The sequence below is a fragment of the Lucilia sericata genome, unplaced genomic scaffold, assembly GCF_015586225.1.
Source record: "Lucilia sericata isolate MDLA Ls3-8-SP2 unplaced genomic scaffold, ASM1558622v1 Contig001324F_arrow, whole genome shotgun sequence".
Lineage (NCBI taxonomy): Eukaryota > Metazoa > Arthropoda > Insecta > Diptera > Calliphoridae > Lucilia > Lucilia sericata.
In genome coordinates, this window is record NW_023995269.1 from 95263 (window position 1) to 112700 (window position 17438).

Sequence of the window (17438 nt, forward strand, 5' to 3'; positions counted from 1 at the left end):
CAATGTCATGACCGTGTTAAAATTATGAGTTAAAATGCTATTGAAGAAGTAGTGAAAAGTTTTAACTCATTACTTTTCAATATAAGTTTTTGCTGGGTAATGGTAGGTTTTTATATATTCACAATTCATTTATATGTATAAATTATATTTAGATAAAACTTATTTCTATATAAGTGGTTAATAATATCAGTTGTTCATTAATTCATTACATTCGAAAAAAATATTACCACAAAACTTTTGTTCAAATTGTTGCAATAAAAATATTCAATTTCAAGCCAAGTAACCATTGAATTTTCGAAGCTCTATTAATATATATGATCAGAAATATTATCAAAATTGTTGGTGTAAAATTTTAGGCATTTATCTCTAACAGATAAAATGTTACAGATTTATGATCAGAAAACGACAAAAATTTCCCACTATGCGGCCATTGGAAAAATTAAACTTTTTTTGACCATAGCTGAGAACAAGTTTGCGTTATCTTATAAGGACAAAAACTAATATTCGAGTAATTATAGATATATCTTAAGTAACAAAATGGTTTTTTAGAATATATCCCAAAAAGGTAACTTTTAAATTTTTCAAGCAATTTTTGTGTTTCCAAAATGCTTATTCTGTGCACATTACGATTCCTTTACAATAGAGTGCAAAATTTATTACTTAATAGCCAAATTTGAGCAAATACTGAAAAACATCGATGTTTTCCCCTTGTAAATGCACTTGGAAACTTTAGAGCCGCTGCGGCACCTGTTAACGTTATCCTATCAGCCTAATTTTTTTGTATGGCATAGTTTTATAATCCAATGAACAATTCTAGAGGGGGGACGGGCAAAATTCTCAACTTTGTTTTTGGAGCACTCTAATGTACATATATTATGCAGTTGAATCTAGTAGTTTTAAATTTTGACCCTTCCATTTATATGTTTTTCTTTTTTTTTTTAGGAAGATACTGTAATTTATATCTAGGTGATAATGCTTTCACCAAAAGCAAATATACATTGTTCCAATTTGAGCAATTGTGAAACGGAACTTCCAGATCTACAACAACATCTTCATAGACACCCTGTAGTGAACGGAAATAGTCACTCCCGTGTGCACAATGAGCAAAAATTTCAACAGTCACAAAGTCAACATTTGTCTTCAAATATCAATAGAAGAGGAAGTTCGAGTAACGCCTTGCCGCCACACATGACAACTTTGTCGAGCAGTAGCAGTGTAACGAATTCAACATTGCGTCGCAAATCATCATCGTGCTATCAACAACAATTACTTAGCACCAATGCTATAAATTGCAGTACAAATACATTGAATGACTGCAACAACGATATTTCTTTGGCACGATATAGCCCACACCCAAATGATTTGTTTTTGCAACATCAGCTTTATCATCAGCATAGGAAGCCCAGTTTACAGCCTATTGAACGATTTGATGATTCATTGGCATGTTGTTTACCACCACCTTCACCAGCGCCGAACAGTGACCGTTTTATTGAAGGCACATGTGTAATATCACCACCAAGTGGGGGTGGTCCTGGTCAAACCGAAGGACAGCATCCATCACAAACACAACATCAGCAACAGACACTTTCTTCTTCTACGTCAAACTCTTCGATATCTACTGGCGTTGGTAGTTCGTCGTCTTCGTCAACATGCGCATTTCAACCAGCACCCAGTCATCATAGTCTTAAATACAGTGCAAATCAATCAATAAATGCTATGCAACGTTCAATTTCGCCAAGTACTACTCGTTTTCGAATAAATAATGATCGTTATCGTGACATAAGCTCAGCAAATTCCTCGCCATCTGTTAACACTGCCCCGGGGTCTAGTTCGGTTGTTATGCCTTCATCGACTCGGTTTGTGAATTTATCTTCACATTTTCCCTACCAAAACTGTACTACGCCTTCGTTAGTGTCAACAGACACATATTCCTACTTGGCTTCAACTGTTCATACACCTGTCAAGCGCTATGTACCAACTCCACCTCCTCCAAATCAGTTGTATGTATCGTCTGATCAACATCATACCCATCAGCAAATAAACATACAAACACCGACACAAATACCAGCAAATTCAGCAGCAATTACATCAAAAAGTAGTAGTTCAATAAATACAAGTACAGGATCTTCAGTGGGGACTTCAACTACAATGCCATATCGGGTGCAAGCGATTAAATGCTGTGGACCAGACCAGGCGAACGATCCGCAAGCTGCATTAAATTTAAATCAGTCAAACGACTATTACAGCTCATCGCCCCGATTGCGCAATTCATATAATTGCAATAAAACTGCTGGTAAAGATTCCTCGATGATGGTGAACTTTAATGAATCACAAACAGCTCAGCAAGCAATTAGTTCGAAAAGTTCAAATATGATGGCTTCTCAGAACAGTAGCTCTACTACACAAACACATATGGTAGCAACTATAATGGGATGCGGTAATGGTGGGATAAGTTCACCCCCATCAAATCTAAACTCAAGGCCACAAACATATACATCTCGAAATGGACTTTGCTCCGCTTTAAATGACCTGCAAGAGCCAATGTCCTTGAATTCAACTATTACCAGTATGAATGATGTAAGTCAGTCTACAACCTGTCCAAATGTATTAAGAAGTGAAGAAAATTCCACATCTGCCGGTATTTCAATTGGATCTGGAACATCATCGACGTGTTTGCATTGCAAAACGGTACGACGAACTACCGGCGTTCATCAGACAACGCAAACAACAGGGCCTATTAGTCCGGTGCCACAAATGGCTCCTCTGATTACTACAAACAATAATAGTAGCAACAACGCCAATCAAGGATTAAGCAATGAACAAATGACCAACATAACAATGACATTAACACCCACCCCAACGGAGTCCTCTAACCATATAACTCCAATAACTCCTCCAACAAATTCTATGACTCCCTCAAACCGTTTACTTTACAAAAAGCTGGATATTTCGCCGGACCAAATGTTCCCAACTCAACTGAAGGCCATTAGTAACAACAATCAAATAGTACAGCCTCATATAAATGAACCAAATCTGTCACAATCTTCAAATTTGGAACATTTTTTACCAACTTCGCGCACCTTAAACCAACAACAACTTCCATCGAATCAGCCAATATCGCAACCAGCAAACAGTACTTTGCAACAACAGCAACGCTACTCCTGTAAAAAACGTTTCACTCAGTACATGCGGAGGGAAGTGTTGCGATTTTTCGGTATCGAACCATCTACCGAGGCTGAGGACTATGGTTTGTGGCAAGGCCGACAAAGGCGACTGGCTTTACGACGTTTTGGCAGCCTTAAAACCGAAAGTGAACTACAGGTAATGTGAAAATATAATTACAAAAAAATTCCCTCTAAATTTCTAATGGTGAAATTAAAAAATACGCAGAGCTTTTTTAGATCTTAATTCTTGTTCTAACCATACTTCCTTAAAAGATTGTCTACAAAGGCCTCTGTTGTCGAAACAAGTTCTATAAGCATGAATATTATGTACAAAGGAAATATTATTTAGTAACTTCTACATTTTAATTATGGCCACCTTAAAGTATATATATACATTAGGATAGCCCCAAAAGGAAAATTGCTAATATTCCCGCCGGAAATGAAAACTTTTTTCATTGTAACATAAATAGAACTCATATTTTCCATACAAATCGATTTTTATACCCTTTGTAATTCCGTGTGTAACACCAAGAAATATTCATTTAAGACCCAACATAGTATATATATTCTGGGTCCTTATGAAATTCTGAGTCGATTTAGCTATGTCCGTCTGTCTGCCTAAAACACGCTCACGTTAAAACTAAGCAAAGGAAATCAACCACATTCACCCAAAATATTTATTATTATCCTAAGCAGTTCGGTATTGAAAATCAGCAAAATCGGTTCACAACGTAATAACTTATGAGTAAAAATTTCAGACTAGCTCGAAAAAAATTACTTTTTTTTCCTAATTCTTTTGAAGTTTTCTCAGAAACTACCAAAGATATTGCGATGAATTTTGTCACACATTAGTCATCCTACCAAATTTTTTGCGGATCGGTCCATTATTGGTTATAGCTCCCATATAAGGCCCACTTCCGAAAATCACTTGTCAAATAAAGGTATCTTGATAAAATTCGACACAAATAATTTTTGTCTAAATATGAATCACTCTATGAAAAGCTTTTCCGGATAGGCCCATAATTGGTCATAGCTCTCATATAAGGTCCATTTACGAAAATCACTTAAACGCATATATTTCTTTGAATAATAAAGCTATCGGGATAAAGTACGACTAGAATATGTTTTGTGAGCATATAAATCATTCTACGGAATTTTTTCCGGATCGGTCCATAAGTTGTCTTGGTTTTAAGGTTTACTTCTGAAAATCACTTAATACCACTAAATTCGTTATTAAATGATTATATCCGGATAAAATTCGACAAGAATATGTTCTGTGTATAGATATATCATTATATTAAAATGTTTTCGAACTGGCCTATTAATATAAATTTTTCTGGACTTAGTTAAAATTAGATTGATATATGCATATCAATACGGGAACAACAATTTTGCCAAGTTATCTAAAAATTACGTAGTTAAATGGGTTTTAATTAAAAATATTTTGCTGGTGGAGGGTATTTAAGATTCGGCACAGCCGAATATAGCACTCTAACTTGTTAAATTTAAAATAATTAAAATACAAATTAAAGTGTTTAAAATAAACAAACAACAATGTCGGAAGATAGTTTTCAGTAAACAATTTGTACAGTGTGTGGTAGTTACTGTTGTATACAATACCACAACAATTTAAAAAATAAATCGTATAGTAACTTTTGAAATTATACACATATAAACAAAATAACAATATATATATAAATAATAATATCAGAAATCACATTAAGACAACTTTCGAAACAAATTAAAACACTTGAAAGTAAGATCGAAAAGCTTCAAAGTAAGAGAAACATATATCTATCACGTGATTCGACATCATTCAGAAGCAATAGATCCGATTCTCGCAAACGAAAATGGTGTTGGTATCATCGTCGTTTTGGAGAAAGATTCACAAATGTACTTCGCCATGTTCATATGCAAAAAACTAAATGGAGTTTCAGTAACGGCCACTGAAATTCCTATTGGCGATGGGCGCCTATTCGTAAAAGACAGAAATTCTAAATTATCCTTTTTGATAGACACGGACGCTGCAATATCAGGTTTGCCTTCAAAAAACTTTAATAAAAAAAACAAGTAAGAAAGTATAGTCGGGCGTGACCGACCATATGATACCCTACACCAGTTATGAATATTAAATGTGATTTAGTTTTCATAATAATTTTTTATTACCTTGTTCCGATACATTTAAGCAATTTATGGATTAAAAACTAATTTTCTGAAAGAAGCTTTATATGGGGGCTAGGGGCAAATATGGACCAAGCCTGATAAAATTTTGTGAATATATTTATTTTGACATAATATTTTATTGTGCTTAATTTCATCGCGATATTTGTGTTTATAAGTTAATTTTGGACATTCAAGTAATTTTCTGAAGGGGACTTGGTATGGGAGCTAGGGTCAAATGAGGCCCGATCTCTATGAAATTTGGCAAGGTCATCAAGGCTTGTATAAAACTTAGTTGTGCCGCTTTTTATCAATATACAGGTATATTTAACATAATTATGAGCTCAGAAGCCCTTTTCGGGGGGTTCTGTTGTATGGGGGCTAGGTGAAATAATGGACCGATTTTAACCATTTTCAATAGGCTTCGTCCTTGGAGTATGTGCCAAATTTCATCCAATTATCTTGAAAATTGCGACCTGTACCTTTCGCACAAGGTTTACATGGACAACCAGCCAGCCAGACGGACGGACAGACGGACATAGCTTAATCGACTCAGAAATCGATTCTAAGCCGATTGGTATACTTTAAGGTGGGTATAGGACGAATATTTTTGTACGTTACAAACATCAGCACAAACCCAATATACCCTCCCACTAAAGTGGTGTAGGGTATAATAATACTATGTACGAACCAAGGTTTTCACTTTATGCTGCTAATGGTAGTATTATAAAAACCTGTGGAACACATATCATTGAATTAGACTTTGGTCTTCGACGTCCTTTTGTTTTGAAATTTATTATAGCAGAAGTTAGTAAACCTATTATAGATTCAGATTTCCTCAAGCATTTTGATCTTTTACCAGATCTTAAGAATTTCACAATAGTGGATAGAAAAACATTTTAAGTGTACCCGCAAAAATATCATTAGAACCGTCACTTTAACTTAATATCATTAAAGCCTCAATCGAATACCACAAATTACTTGAGAAATATCCTGCACTATATTCAGTTAACCGAATCTCAAAAATACCTCGCAACTTTCAAAATTTTCATCATATTGGTACAAATGGTCCGCCAGTAAAAGCTAAAGTTCGTAGATTAGACCCTAAGCGTTTAGCTTGTGCAAAAAATGAATTTAAATATCTTCTTGATAACGGAGTTGTAAGACCATCAAAAAGTTGTTTGACCAACAACTCCATATGGTACCAAAATCAAATAACGAATGGCGGCCATGTGGCGATTATAGAGCTTTAATTCGCATAACTATACCACACCGATACCATATACCATTTGTGACAGATTTCACATCTAATTTAGCAGGTAATAATACATTTTCCAAACTCGATTTAATCAAGGCATATCTGATATAGAAAAAAACTGAATTGTGACACGTTTCGGACTATTTGTATACCTTAAAATGCCATTCGGTTTACGTAATTCTGCTCAGAGCTTCCAAAGGTGGATGGACAATATTTGTCGTAATTTAAATTTCGTATACGTATACATTGACGATGTTCTAATAGCGTCAAGTTTAAAAGAAGAGCACTTAAACCCATGCAATCAAAAATTAAAACAATTCTAGAGACTCCAAAACCATATACTTTGGAACAACTTCGTCGGTTTCTTGCAACGACCAATTACTATCGAAGATTTATGATACATGCAGCACACCACCAAATTAAATTGAATGAATTTCTAAAAGGATGTAAAAGAAGGATAAAAGACAAATTAAATGGACTCCTGAGACAGAAGAAGCATTTAAAATAATAAAGAAGTAAGAAAGTATAGTCGGGCGGGGCCGACCATATGATACCCTACACCAGTTATGAATAATAAATGTGATTTATTTTTCATAATAAAGCATTTATCTTCAATATTCCCTTGTTCCGATGCATTTAAGCAATTTATGGATGAAAAACTAATTTTCTGAAAGAGGCTTTATATGGGTTCTAGGGGCAAATATGGACCAAGCCCGATAAAATTTTGTGAATATATTTATATTTACATAATATTTTATTGTGCTGAATTTCATCGCGATATTTGTGTTTATAAGTTAATTTGGGATATTCAAGTAATTTTCTGAAGGGGACTTTGTATGGGAGCTAGGGTCAAATGGCCCGATCTTTATGAAATTTGGCAGGGTCATCAAGACTTCTATAAAACTTAGTTGTGCCGTATTTTATCGATATATCTGTATATTTAACATAATTATGATCTCAAAAGCCCTTTTCGGGGGGTTCTGTTCTATGGGGGCTAGGTGAAATAATGGGCCGATTTTAACCATTTTCAATAGGCTTCGTCCTTGAGTCAAATAAAACGTGAGTGCCAAATTTCATCCAATTATCTTGAAAATTGCGACCTGTACCTTGCGCACAAGGTTTACATGGACAGCCAGCCAGACGGACGGACATAGCTTAATCGACTCAGAAAATTCTATTCTATTCTATGCCGATTGGTATACTTTAAGGTGGGTCTAGGACGAATATTTTTGTATGTTACAAACATAAGCACAAACCCAATATACCCTCCCCACTAAAGTGGTGTAGCAATACTGCTTTGCTAGCATATCCGGAAATGGATTCAGAGATAGCACATACGGTAGAGAATTATTAGCAACGTACGCAGGTGTCAAACATTTTAGATTCATGTTAGAAGGACGAAATTTCGCAATATATACGCATCACAAACCTCTTATATTCGCTTTTAAGCAGAAACCCGAACGTGCCAGCCCACGACAAATCCGTCATCTAGATTTTTTATCTCAATTTACAACAGATATAAGACATGTGCCCGGTTCTGAGAACGTAGTAACAGATTATTTGTCCAGATCAAGTGCGATCGAGTTAATTAACTACGAGAGTATGGCAGATAATCAAAATAACGATGAAGAATTGAAAGAAATTCTAAATGATCAAAAATCTACTCAACTAAAGCTTAGGCCCTCAATGAATCGAGACATTGCTCAAATGATACGAAAATGGGAACATTGCCAAAAGGCGAACATTTCAAAGCACGTGAAGTCGTCGTAAGGAGCTTTTCCAATTGTGTCCGAACATTTCTCTGAAGTACATGTAGACATAGTAGGACCTCTCCCCCCAAGTCAAGGTAAATGTTATCTCCTAACCTGTATAGATAGATTTACAAGATGGCTTGAAGCAATTCCTATAGAAAATATATCGGCTGAAACTATATGTGACGCATTTTATAACTGTTGGATCTCTAGATATGGATGTCCCAATAAAATAGTTTCTGATCGTGGACGACAATTCACTTCAAATGTGTTTGCTGAATTAGCTCAATTCATAGGTGCCCAACATATCACAACTACTTCGTATCATCCACAAAGTAACGGTTTAGTTGAAAGAATGCATCGCACATTAAAAACAGCAATAACGTGTCATAACACTCACTCATGGACAAAAATGCAAGTGCACCTTGAGCGCGCTTTCCAAATTGTTCTCCCTTTTGAATGTATTTTAAAATATCATAAATCAAAACTTGCTATTTTTTATATAATATAAAATATTTTTTTTTTATTAAATGAATATTCAAGCATAATTTTTTGCGAAAATGATTGAAAATTATTTTTTTTTAGTTTAAGTTAGTTCAAATGTCCATAAAATATATATAATTTTATATTTTATATAAATTTATCAATAATGCACTTACAAGATATGTTAAACATGGAGTAAAATGTAGAAAATGCATCCAATATGCATTTAAGCTTTTTTAAATTCTGTTAAATGCACAAAACATCAATAATATTTAAAAATTTTCCAATATAAAATATTTTAAAAATCGACAAAAATAGATGTTTAAAACTTTTTAAACAGGGAGAACAATTTCAAAAATGCAATCAAAAAGTACATTTCTTTAAAAAATGCACTATCTTAAACTTTTTAATATAAAAATTATATTAGAATGAAAGAGCTCATCCATAGTAATAGATTGGGTTTTAAATCAAAAAAATCTGATATACACTCTCAAAGATATAAACCTTCAAAGTTGTATACCTTTTTGATCTTTTGTAGTTTTCGAACAAATTAAAATTGCCATAAATATCGTGTTTCTTGCATTTTTTTCAAAATAAACAACTGAGTTGTTTTATTTTCTACATAAAGAACATATATTGATAATATGAAGGAAAATGGAAGACATGAGGTCAAAAATTGTCAGTTTTTCTGTTTTAAGAATCGATGCTTTTGTTATTATCGAAACAATTTTTTTAATTTATTAGATCTCTGTTAAATTTTACTATCATAATTCGATATTAATATGAACATCGGCGTAATATTTGGAAGAGGGCCTTTAATGAGGGCTTAAGTATGGACCGTGCTCTTCATAATTAAAAATATTGATTTTTAAAAACAAATCGTTTATGCCAAATTTTTTATGGAGGTAGAGTCAATTCTGGACCTATTCTCATCGGTTAATGGGGTGTTGGGTAAGTAATCTAATTTTCCTAATAAATTCGGTAGAAAGATTTCAGTTCCTATAAAACATTTTTTATATCGAACTTCATCACTATTCTCGTATTTTTAACTAGTAATGAGCGTTAAAGTTATTTTCTGTATCGCAATTCAGTAACTTTTTAACTACAAAATTTAGTCGTTAAATAGTAAAAATTCGTAAGTTAACAATTATTTTCGTTATGTGGTATTCTGAATTATATTTCACCGATTTTTTTCGTTAAACATAACGAAAAGTATCGGCAATGTAACGACAAATAAAAAGTTCACGTTAATAATTTTATATTTTAGAAATATTTCAATACAAAACTTTTGACATTCTCATATTTTTCCGATCTTTGTCGTTAAAATATTCTAAGGTCGTTAAAAAGTTACAGAATTGAAAATTCGTTACTGCAACCGATATTTATCGTTACTTTACGATATCGGTAGTTAAAATTAAAAAATTACAGAATTGCGGTACTGATGTGGACCTTATATGGGGGTAGGGTCAATTTTAGTTTCCTGAAGGGGACCTTAAATGGGAGGTAGGAACTGTTTGCGACCAATTCTAATCGAAGTCGATTGGAAAGTTTCAGTTCCCATAAAACTTGTTTGTGTCGAATTTCATAGATCTACTTGTATTTTTATGCCAGTAATGACCGTTAAAATCATTTCTGAATGGGAAATGGGTCAATTATGGCGCGATCTTCGTACAATTTTGCAGCGCGATTTTCTTTTATACAAAACTTGTATGTCTAATATCATCGCTGTACTCGTTTTTTAAACCAGTAACGAGCGTTAAGTGATTTTCTGAAGGGGACCTTATATGGGGTGTAGGGTCAAATATGGAGCTATCCTCGTGGAATTTGATCGCTGTACTCGTATTTTTAAGCCAGTAATAAGCTTTAAAGTAATTTTCTGAAGGGAACCTTATATAGGGGGTAGGGTCTATTATGGACCGATCCTCATAGAATTTGGTTGAGATATTTTGACTCGAACAAATCCTATTCGTTTTAAGCCAGTAATGAGCGTTAAATTAATTTTATGAAGGCGACCTTATATGGGGGTTGGGTCAATTATGGACCGATCCTCATAAAAGTTGGTAAAGAGATATACATAAGACTTGTTTTTTGCAATTTGATCGGTATACGGGTATTTTTTCTACAATTATGACTGTTAAACATGTTTTCCGGGAAGGCCACTTTTATGGGGCTATGCGAAAACGTGGACCGGTATTGCACATTTTCAATATCAAACAACTTGCATCAATTAAAAGTATTTCAGTCCTCCAGCTTTTTCCGTTCGGACTCTATCGTGTTTTCAACAGACGGACGGACATGGCTAGATCGTCTTAGAATCTAATGAGGATCAAAATTATATATACTTTTCTGGGCCTTAGACCGATATTTCGATGTGTTACAAACGGAGTGACAAAAACAATACACCCCCCATCTTTTTTGATGGTGGGTATAAAGGTTTTTACTTTTTCCTTAATTAGTGTATTATTAGTCATTATAAAATATAAATTTTAGCTTCAATAAGGCCGAAATTATTAAATATTTTAGACCAATTTATCTAAAATGTAAGAAACTATTTTTTGACAAATTGTTCTGAGATCAGGATTTTCAAACTATGTTTTGCCTTTAGTAGAGTAATATGCATAGTTTGAGAGTTGTCTACCCACAATTTCGAAGAGAAATAAATTTTTAACTTAAAAATTAAAAAAATCCCACATTGTGAAAACATTGAAAATATATTATCATTACTATTTTTCATGAAAATAACATTAGGGTGGCCTCAAAATTGAAGTTGCTGATGTTCCCACCGAAAATTAAAATTTAGTTCATTCTAAGATACCATTTCTTAAATTTTTTGTGCTGACTGACGTCCTTTTTTAAGGTTTTTGTTATTTTTGTCATATTTCTTGCAAATAAACCATGTGCAAATTTAGTATCATATGAAAGGTCTTTGGAAGACGGTTTCAATGACATAACACAATTTTGTATACATCTCCAAAATTATAACAAATATCGTATTTTTTCGTAAAAATTTTTAAATTTTAAAAATTTTTACATAGATTTATTTAATGTAATTAGTTGAAATTATTACATTATAAACCTCATATAATTTCACCGAAGTGTTTTTTTTTTCGATATGATTTATATTTTATTTACATATTTTTAATCCTATTTTCTCCCCGGTATTGTGTTAGCTATATTTATCTAAAGGATAAACAATTTTGTCTGACAGGCTGTAAAACTATGACATACAAAAAATTAGGCAGATAGGATAACGTAAACAGGTGGCGCAACGGCTCTGAAGTTTCCAAGTGCATTTACATAGCTTTTTTCAGTTTTTGCTCAAATTTGGCCATTAAGTGATACATTTTGAACTTTATTGTAAAGCCACGATCGGCAACTCCTATACACTGTGTATTTTGACCGTTACTAAATTTACACAGACTACTCACACGCATAGAAAACACAATTCAGTCTCATATGAGCTGTCATTGAAGGAGGTTGTGCTGTCGTTCGTTTCTTGCAGGGATGGATAATTCTAATTATTGTTGTAATTTTTTAGCATCTACACCACATATTATGTAGTTTTTAGAATTATAAACTTTTTTAAATGTTTTTTCTTACAACTTAAGTAGCAAATTACAATAATTTACCAATATATACGTGTAATTATGTTAAATCTTTACCCTTTATAGGTATATATTTTATTAAAAACTTAGTTACAAAGCTCATATTTCTATTACAATATTTAAAATAAATATGTGCAAATAAGCCCAAAAACAATATGAGCTACTCTTAAACTAAAAAAAATATTAGTTTTGTTTTAGATTACTATTATTTCTAAATTTCAGTTTTCCAAGCCTGCCTTGTTGTGAAGATGAGAGTACAACTATTTCTCATTTCTTGTTTTTTTCGCTCTTACACTTATACAAGTGCAAAATGTGGTAGTGTATGTCTGCCGATCGCGGTTGTAAAGGAATCGTAATGTGCACAGAGTAAGCATTTCGAAAATATAACAGAACACAGAAATTGCTTGAAAACTTTAAAAGTTATTGCAAATTTCCCAGGCCATTAACGTGTCTTACGGTGCATGATTTATTATTCAAATTGTTGAGATTGAGATCAATTTTTGGAAACCGTCAATTATTATTAAATTTTCTTACAATAAATTCGAGATATTTTTCTACTGGTTTGAAGTAGTTGTTTTTAAAATATGGACTACGTAAATATTTGTAACAATGGAAATATTGAAAGAAATTATTTCATCAGAACTTTTTAATCACAACATTTTTCGACAAAACTGTTTCGAGAATTAATGGCGATATTATTAGTTGAAATGTCGCAGTTCCAGAATCTGGTTGTTTACTTCCGATCTAAAAAATTCAAAAAAATGTATTGTATAAGCATTTCTAATTCTGTATTAAAATCATCCCATAATAAGTGGATTTGGTACGTTTGCGTATTAATGTAAAAACATTATTTATTATTTATAAAATCCTCTTTTTGGGATAAAGTAAGAATCGAAAAACTCTAAAACTAATTATTATAAACATTTTGTTCTGTATTAAAATCAAGCCATAATAAGTGGAGTTGGTCCATTTGCGTACTAAGCTAAAAATATTATTTATGTAGTTTATTTTAAAATTTTGAATATTTTAGAATAAAAAACCTTATTTTTGTTAGCACTTTCTAGCATTTTTTTCAAAACAATCTAGCTCTTTTTCGCAATTAGTTTTTGGCAACACTGCTCATGAGAGTCATCGAGGCTAGTATAGAACTTGCTTTTGCAGCTTTTTGTCGAGGTACGAGTATAGTAAACATAATTGTGAACTTAAAAGCCCTATTCGTCGGGTTTAGTTGTAGGGCGGCTAGGTGAAATAAGGAACCAATGTTAATCATTTTCAATAGGCTTCGTCTCCGGTACCATGAAGATGATCTGCCAAATTTCATTGAATTATCTTCAAAATTGAGACCTGAAGTTTGATTACAAGCTTTACAAGCCCTATTCAGGGTTCAGTTGTATGGGGGCTAGGGGAAATAATGGACACTACACCACTTTAAAGTATGCCAAATCGACTCAGAAAATGATTCTAAGCCTATTGGTGGTGTAGTGTATAAAAAGGCTATAAAAATAAGTTTTTTATGGATCGGTTCATAATTGTTCATATCTGTCCACTTCAGAAAATCGCACATTTCATTGTTAAATAAAGATATCGAAATAAGGATATTTTGTGTATATAAGAAATCTTTTTTTATACCCTCCACCGCCATAAGTGGTGATAGAGGGTATATATAAGTTTGTCATTCTGTGTGTAACACCAAGAAATATTCATCTGAGATCCAACAAAGTATATATATTCTGGATCCTTATGAAATTCTGAGTCGATGTAGCTGTGTCCGTCTGTCTGTCCGTATGTCCGTCTGTCTGCCTCAAACATTTTCACCTTAAAACTAAGCAAAATAAAGCAGCCAAATTCACTGAAAATATTCACTATTGTCCTAAGCAGTTTGGTATTGAAAATCAGCCAAATCGGTCCACAACGTAAAAAGTTATGAGTAAAAATTTCAGACTACCTCGAAAAAAAATTAAGTTTTTGTTTCCTAATTCTTGAGTAGTTTTCTCAGAAACTACTAAAGGTTATGGAATGAATTTTGTCACACCTTATTTTCTTTACCCAGGGATTAAAATTGTTCAAACTCAAAACAATCGATTCAAAATTTCTCATAGCCCCCATACAAAGGTACATATTCTCGGAAATAGATTTATCGCTAATAACTTCGGCAAAAATATCGGTATCACCACGAAATTTTGCACATATATATATAATAAGAACAGAAATCATATTACCAACGTAGATCTGTATAGGTCGATTATTGGTCACTGCTCCCATATATGGTCCACTTTCGAAAAATACTTAAATACTAATAACTAATTAAGAAAGAAAGATATTGGAATAATATTCAACATAAACATGTTTTGTGTATACATAAATCACTTTGCAAAATATTTTTCGGATTGGTCCATATTTGGACATAGCTCCCATATAAGGTCCATTTCCGATAACCACGTAATCGCACATATTACATAACTGAATGAAATTATCGGTATAAAATTCATCATGAATGTGTTTAAAGTAGATACTCGTAATTGGTCACAGCTCCCATGTAAGGTCAACTTCAGAAAATAACTTAAATGCACATAACTAATTGAAATAAAGATATTGCAATAATATTCAACATATATATGTATTGTGTATACATACATATATCACTCTGCAAAATGCATTTTGGATCGGTACATAATTGGGCATAAATCCCATATAAGGCACATTTCCGATAACCACGTAAACACACATATTTCATAACTGAATGAACATATCGGTTTTGTTACATTTAAGTCAAATTTTGAAAAGGGTTTTGTATAGGGGCTAAGGTCAAATGAGACCCTATAATTATAAAATGAGTGTCATCGAGGCTAGTGTAGAACTTGGTTATGCATTTTTTGTCGAGATACGAGTATATTAAACATAATTGTGAACTTAAAAGCCCTATTCGTCGGGTTCAGTTGTAGGGGGGCTAGGTGAAATAAGGAACCAATGTCAATCATTTTCAATAGGCTTCGTCTCCGGTACCATAGAAGATGATGTGCCAAATTTCATTGAATTATCTTCAAAATTGAGACCTGAAGTTTGATTAGAAGCTTTACAAGCCCTATTCAGGGGTTCAGTTGTATGGGGGCTAGGTGAAATAATGGACCGATCTTAACCATTTTCAATAGGCTTTGTCCAACAATAGAAGATCATGTACCAAATTTCATTGAATTATCTTCAAAATTGCGACCTATAGTTTGGTTACAAGCAGTGTTGCCAAAAACTAATTGCGAAAAAGTGCTAGATTGTTTTGAAAAAAATGCTAGAAAGTGCTAACAAAAATAAGGTTTTTTATTGTAAAATATTTAAATTTAAATTTTTAAAACAAACTACATAAATAGTATTTTTAGCTTAGTACGCAAATGGACCAACTCCACTTATTATGGGTTGATTTTAATACAGAACAAAATGTTTATAATAATTAGTTTTAGAGTTTTTCGATTCTTACTTTATCCCAAAAAGAGAATTTTTTATATGGCTCCCATACAATTTTTCTAAAATAGCTTTATTTTTTGGTATTTTTTAACTACATAATGTTTTTACGTTAATACGCAAACGTACCAAATCCACTTATTATGGGATGATTTTAATACATAATTAGAAATGCTTATTCAATACATTTTTTTGAATTTTTTAGATCGGAAGTAAACAACCAGATTCTGGAACTGCGACATTGCAACTAATAATATCGCCATTAATTCTCGAAACAGTTTTGTCGAAAAATGTTGTGATCAAAAAGTTCTGATGAAATAATTTCTTTCAATATTTCCATTGTTACAAATATTTACATAGTTCATATTTTAAAAACAACTACTTCAAACCAGTAGAAAAATATCTCGAATTTATTGTAAGAAAATTTAATTATAATTGACGGTTTCCAAAAATTGATCTCAATCTCAACAATTTGAATAATAAATCGCTGGAAAAACTCTAAAACTTCTCTAGAACTATATCTGAGGATAGCAAACTCGAACTTAAATCATTGATTAAAGAACTAGTTCCAGAAACGTTCCATTAAACGAGTTTGTTGATGCGTAACGCAAAAATTTTTAGTTGTGAATATTTTGAAATTGAGTTTACAATTATAATGAATTTTTAATTAAAAGTCTAAAGGGAAGACACAAATGAAATCCTTTGTAAAGAATAAAATTTGTAAAATTTTTGGAAATGTATAAGATTTTAGTTTAGCTTTGTGCCATTTTCCATAGGAAGTGGCCCTTTTAAAATGTAACTTAAGCTCATCAAATACGAACCGATATTTCTACAGATAACCAGTAAACATTAATTTTTTGTTGTACATAATTAATTAATAATTAATTTTTAACCATATTTTTACAGAAGAACAATTAAAATTGGCATACAAGAATATGTACAAAAATCCTAAAATGTGCTAAAAAAGTACCAAAAAACATTTGAAAAATGCTAAAAAGGGTGCTAGGTGCTAGATTAAATTTTTGGGTGCTAAATGAGTTTAAAAAGTGCTAAATCTAGCACTAAAAGTGCTAAATTGGCAACACTGCTAATCAGTTTTATTTTATTTATTTATTTATTTCCATTTATTGAAAGTAATCTAAAGCCTCCTTACAGGCCAAAAATTGATTACTAGATAAATATATTGTAAGCACAATTCAAACTTATATATTAATATTTATTAATAATTATTTTATATAAATGTTAATTATTCCCTAATACAAATTTGGGTCTATTCTAAATGTAACTGTTAATAATTACATGTTAGTGATAACAATGAAACACATAGTCTAAATATGATCCATTACAAAACTAGAAAATTGTTTAACGGACTTGGAAAAATGTCTTTCGCTATATGGTATAATAGCATTCCATAACCGAGCCACTCTCAAATGAAATGATCTTTTTATAACCAACAAATTAAAACTGAGTGAGGATGTTTTAGCCGAATTCAAAAATTCAAATCTTGATGTAAGATATGAAGGTTTTATAAAAAAGTGTAGGTAACTTTACTTTAACAAAATCA

General features: G+C 32.3%; 1 protein-coding gene across 1 annotated transcript in view; it reads left to right on the plus strand.

Annotated features, from left to right (window-relative positions):
• Positions 1 to 17438, plus strand: part of LOC119610959 (inactive rhomboid protein 1-like) — a gene marked incomplete at its 3' end in the record, with an annotated part of 120470 nt that overhangs the window by 87945 nt on the left and 15087 nt on the right. Inside the window, exon 2 of the mRNA XM_037966384.1 lies at positions 943 to 3321. Within this exon, the coding sequence (XP_037822312.1) occupies positions 973 to 3321 (2349 nt within the window). The remainder of the gene's footprint in view (positions 1 to 942; positions 3322 to 17438) is intronic.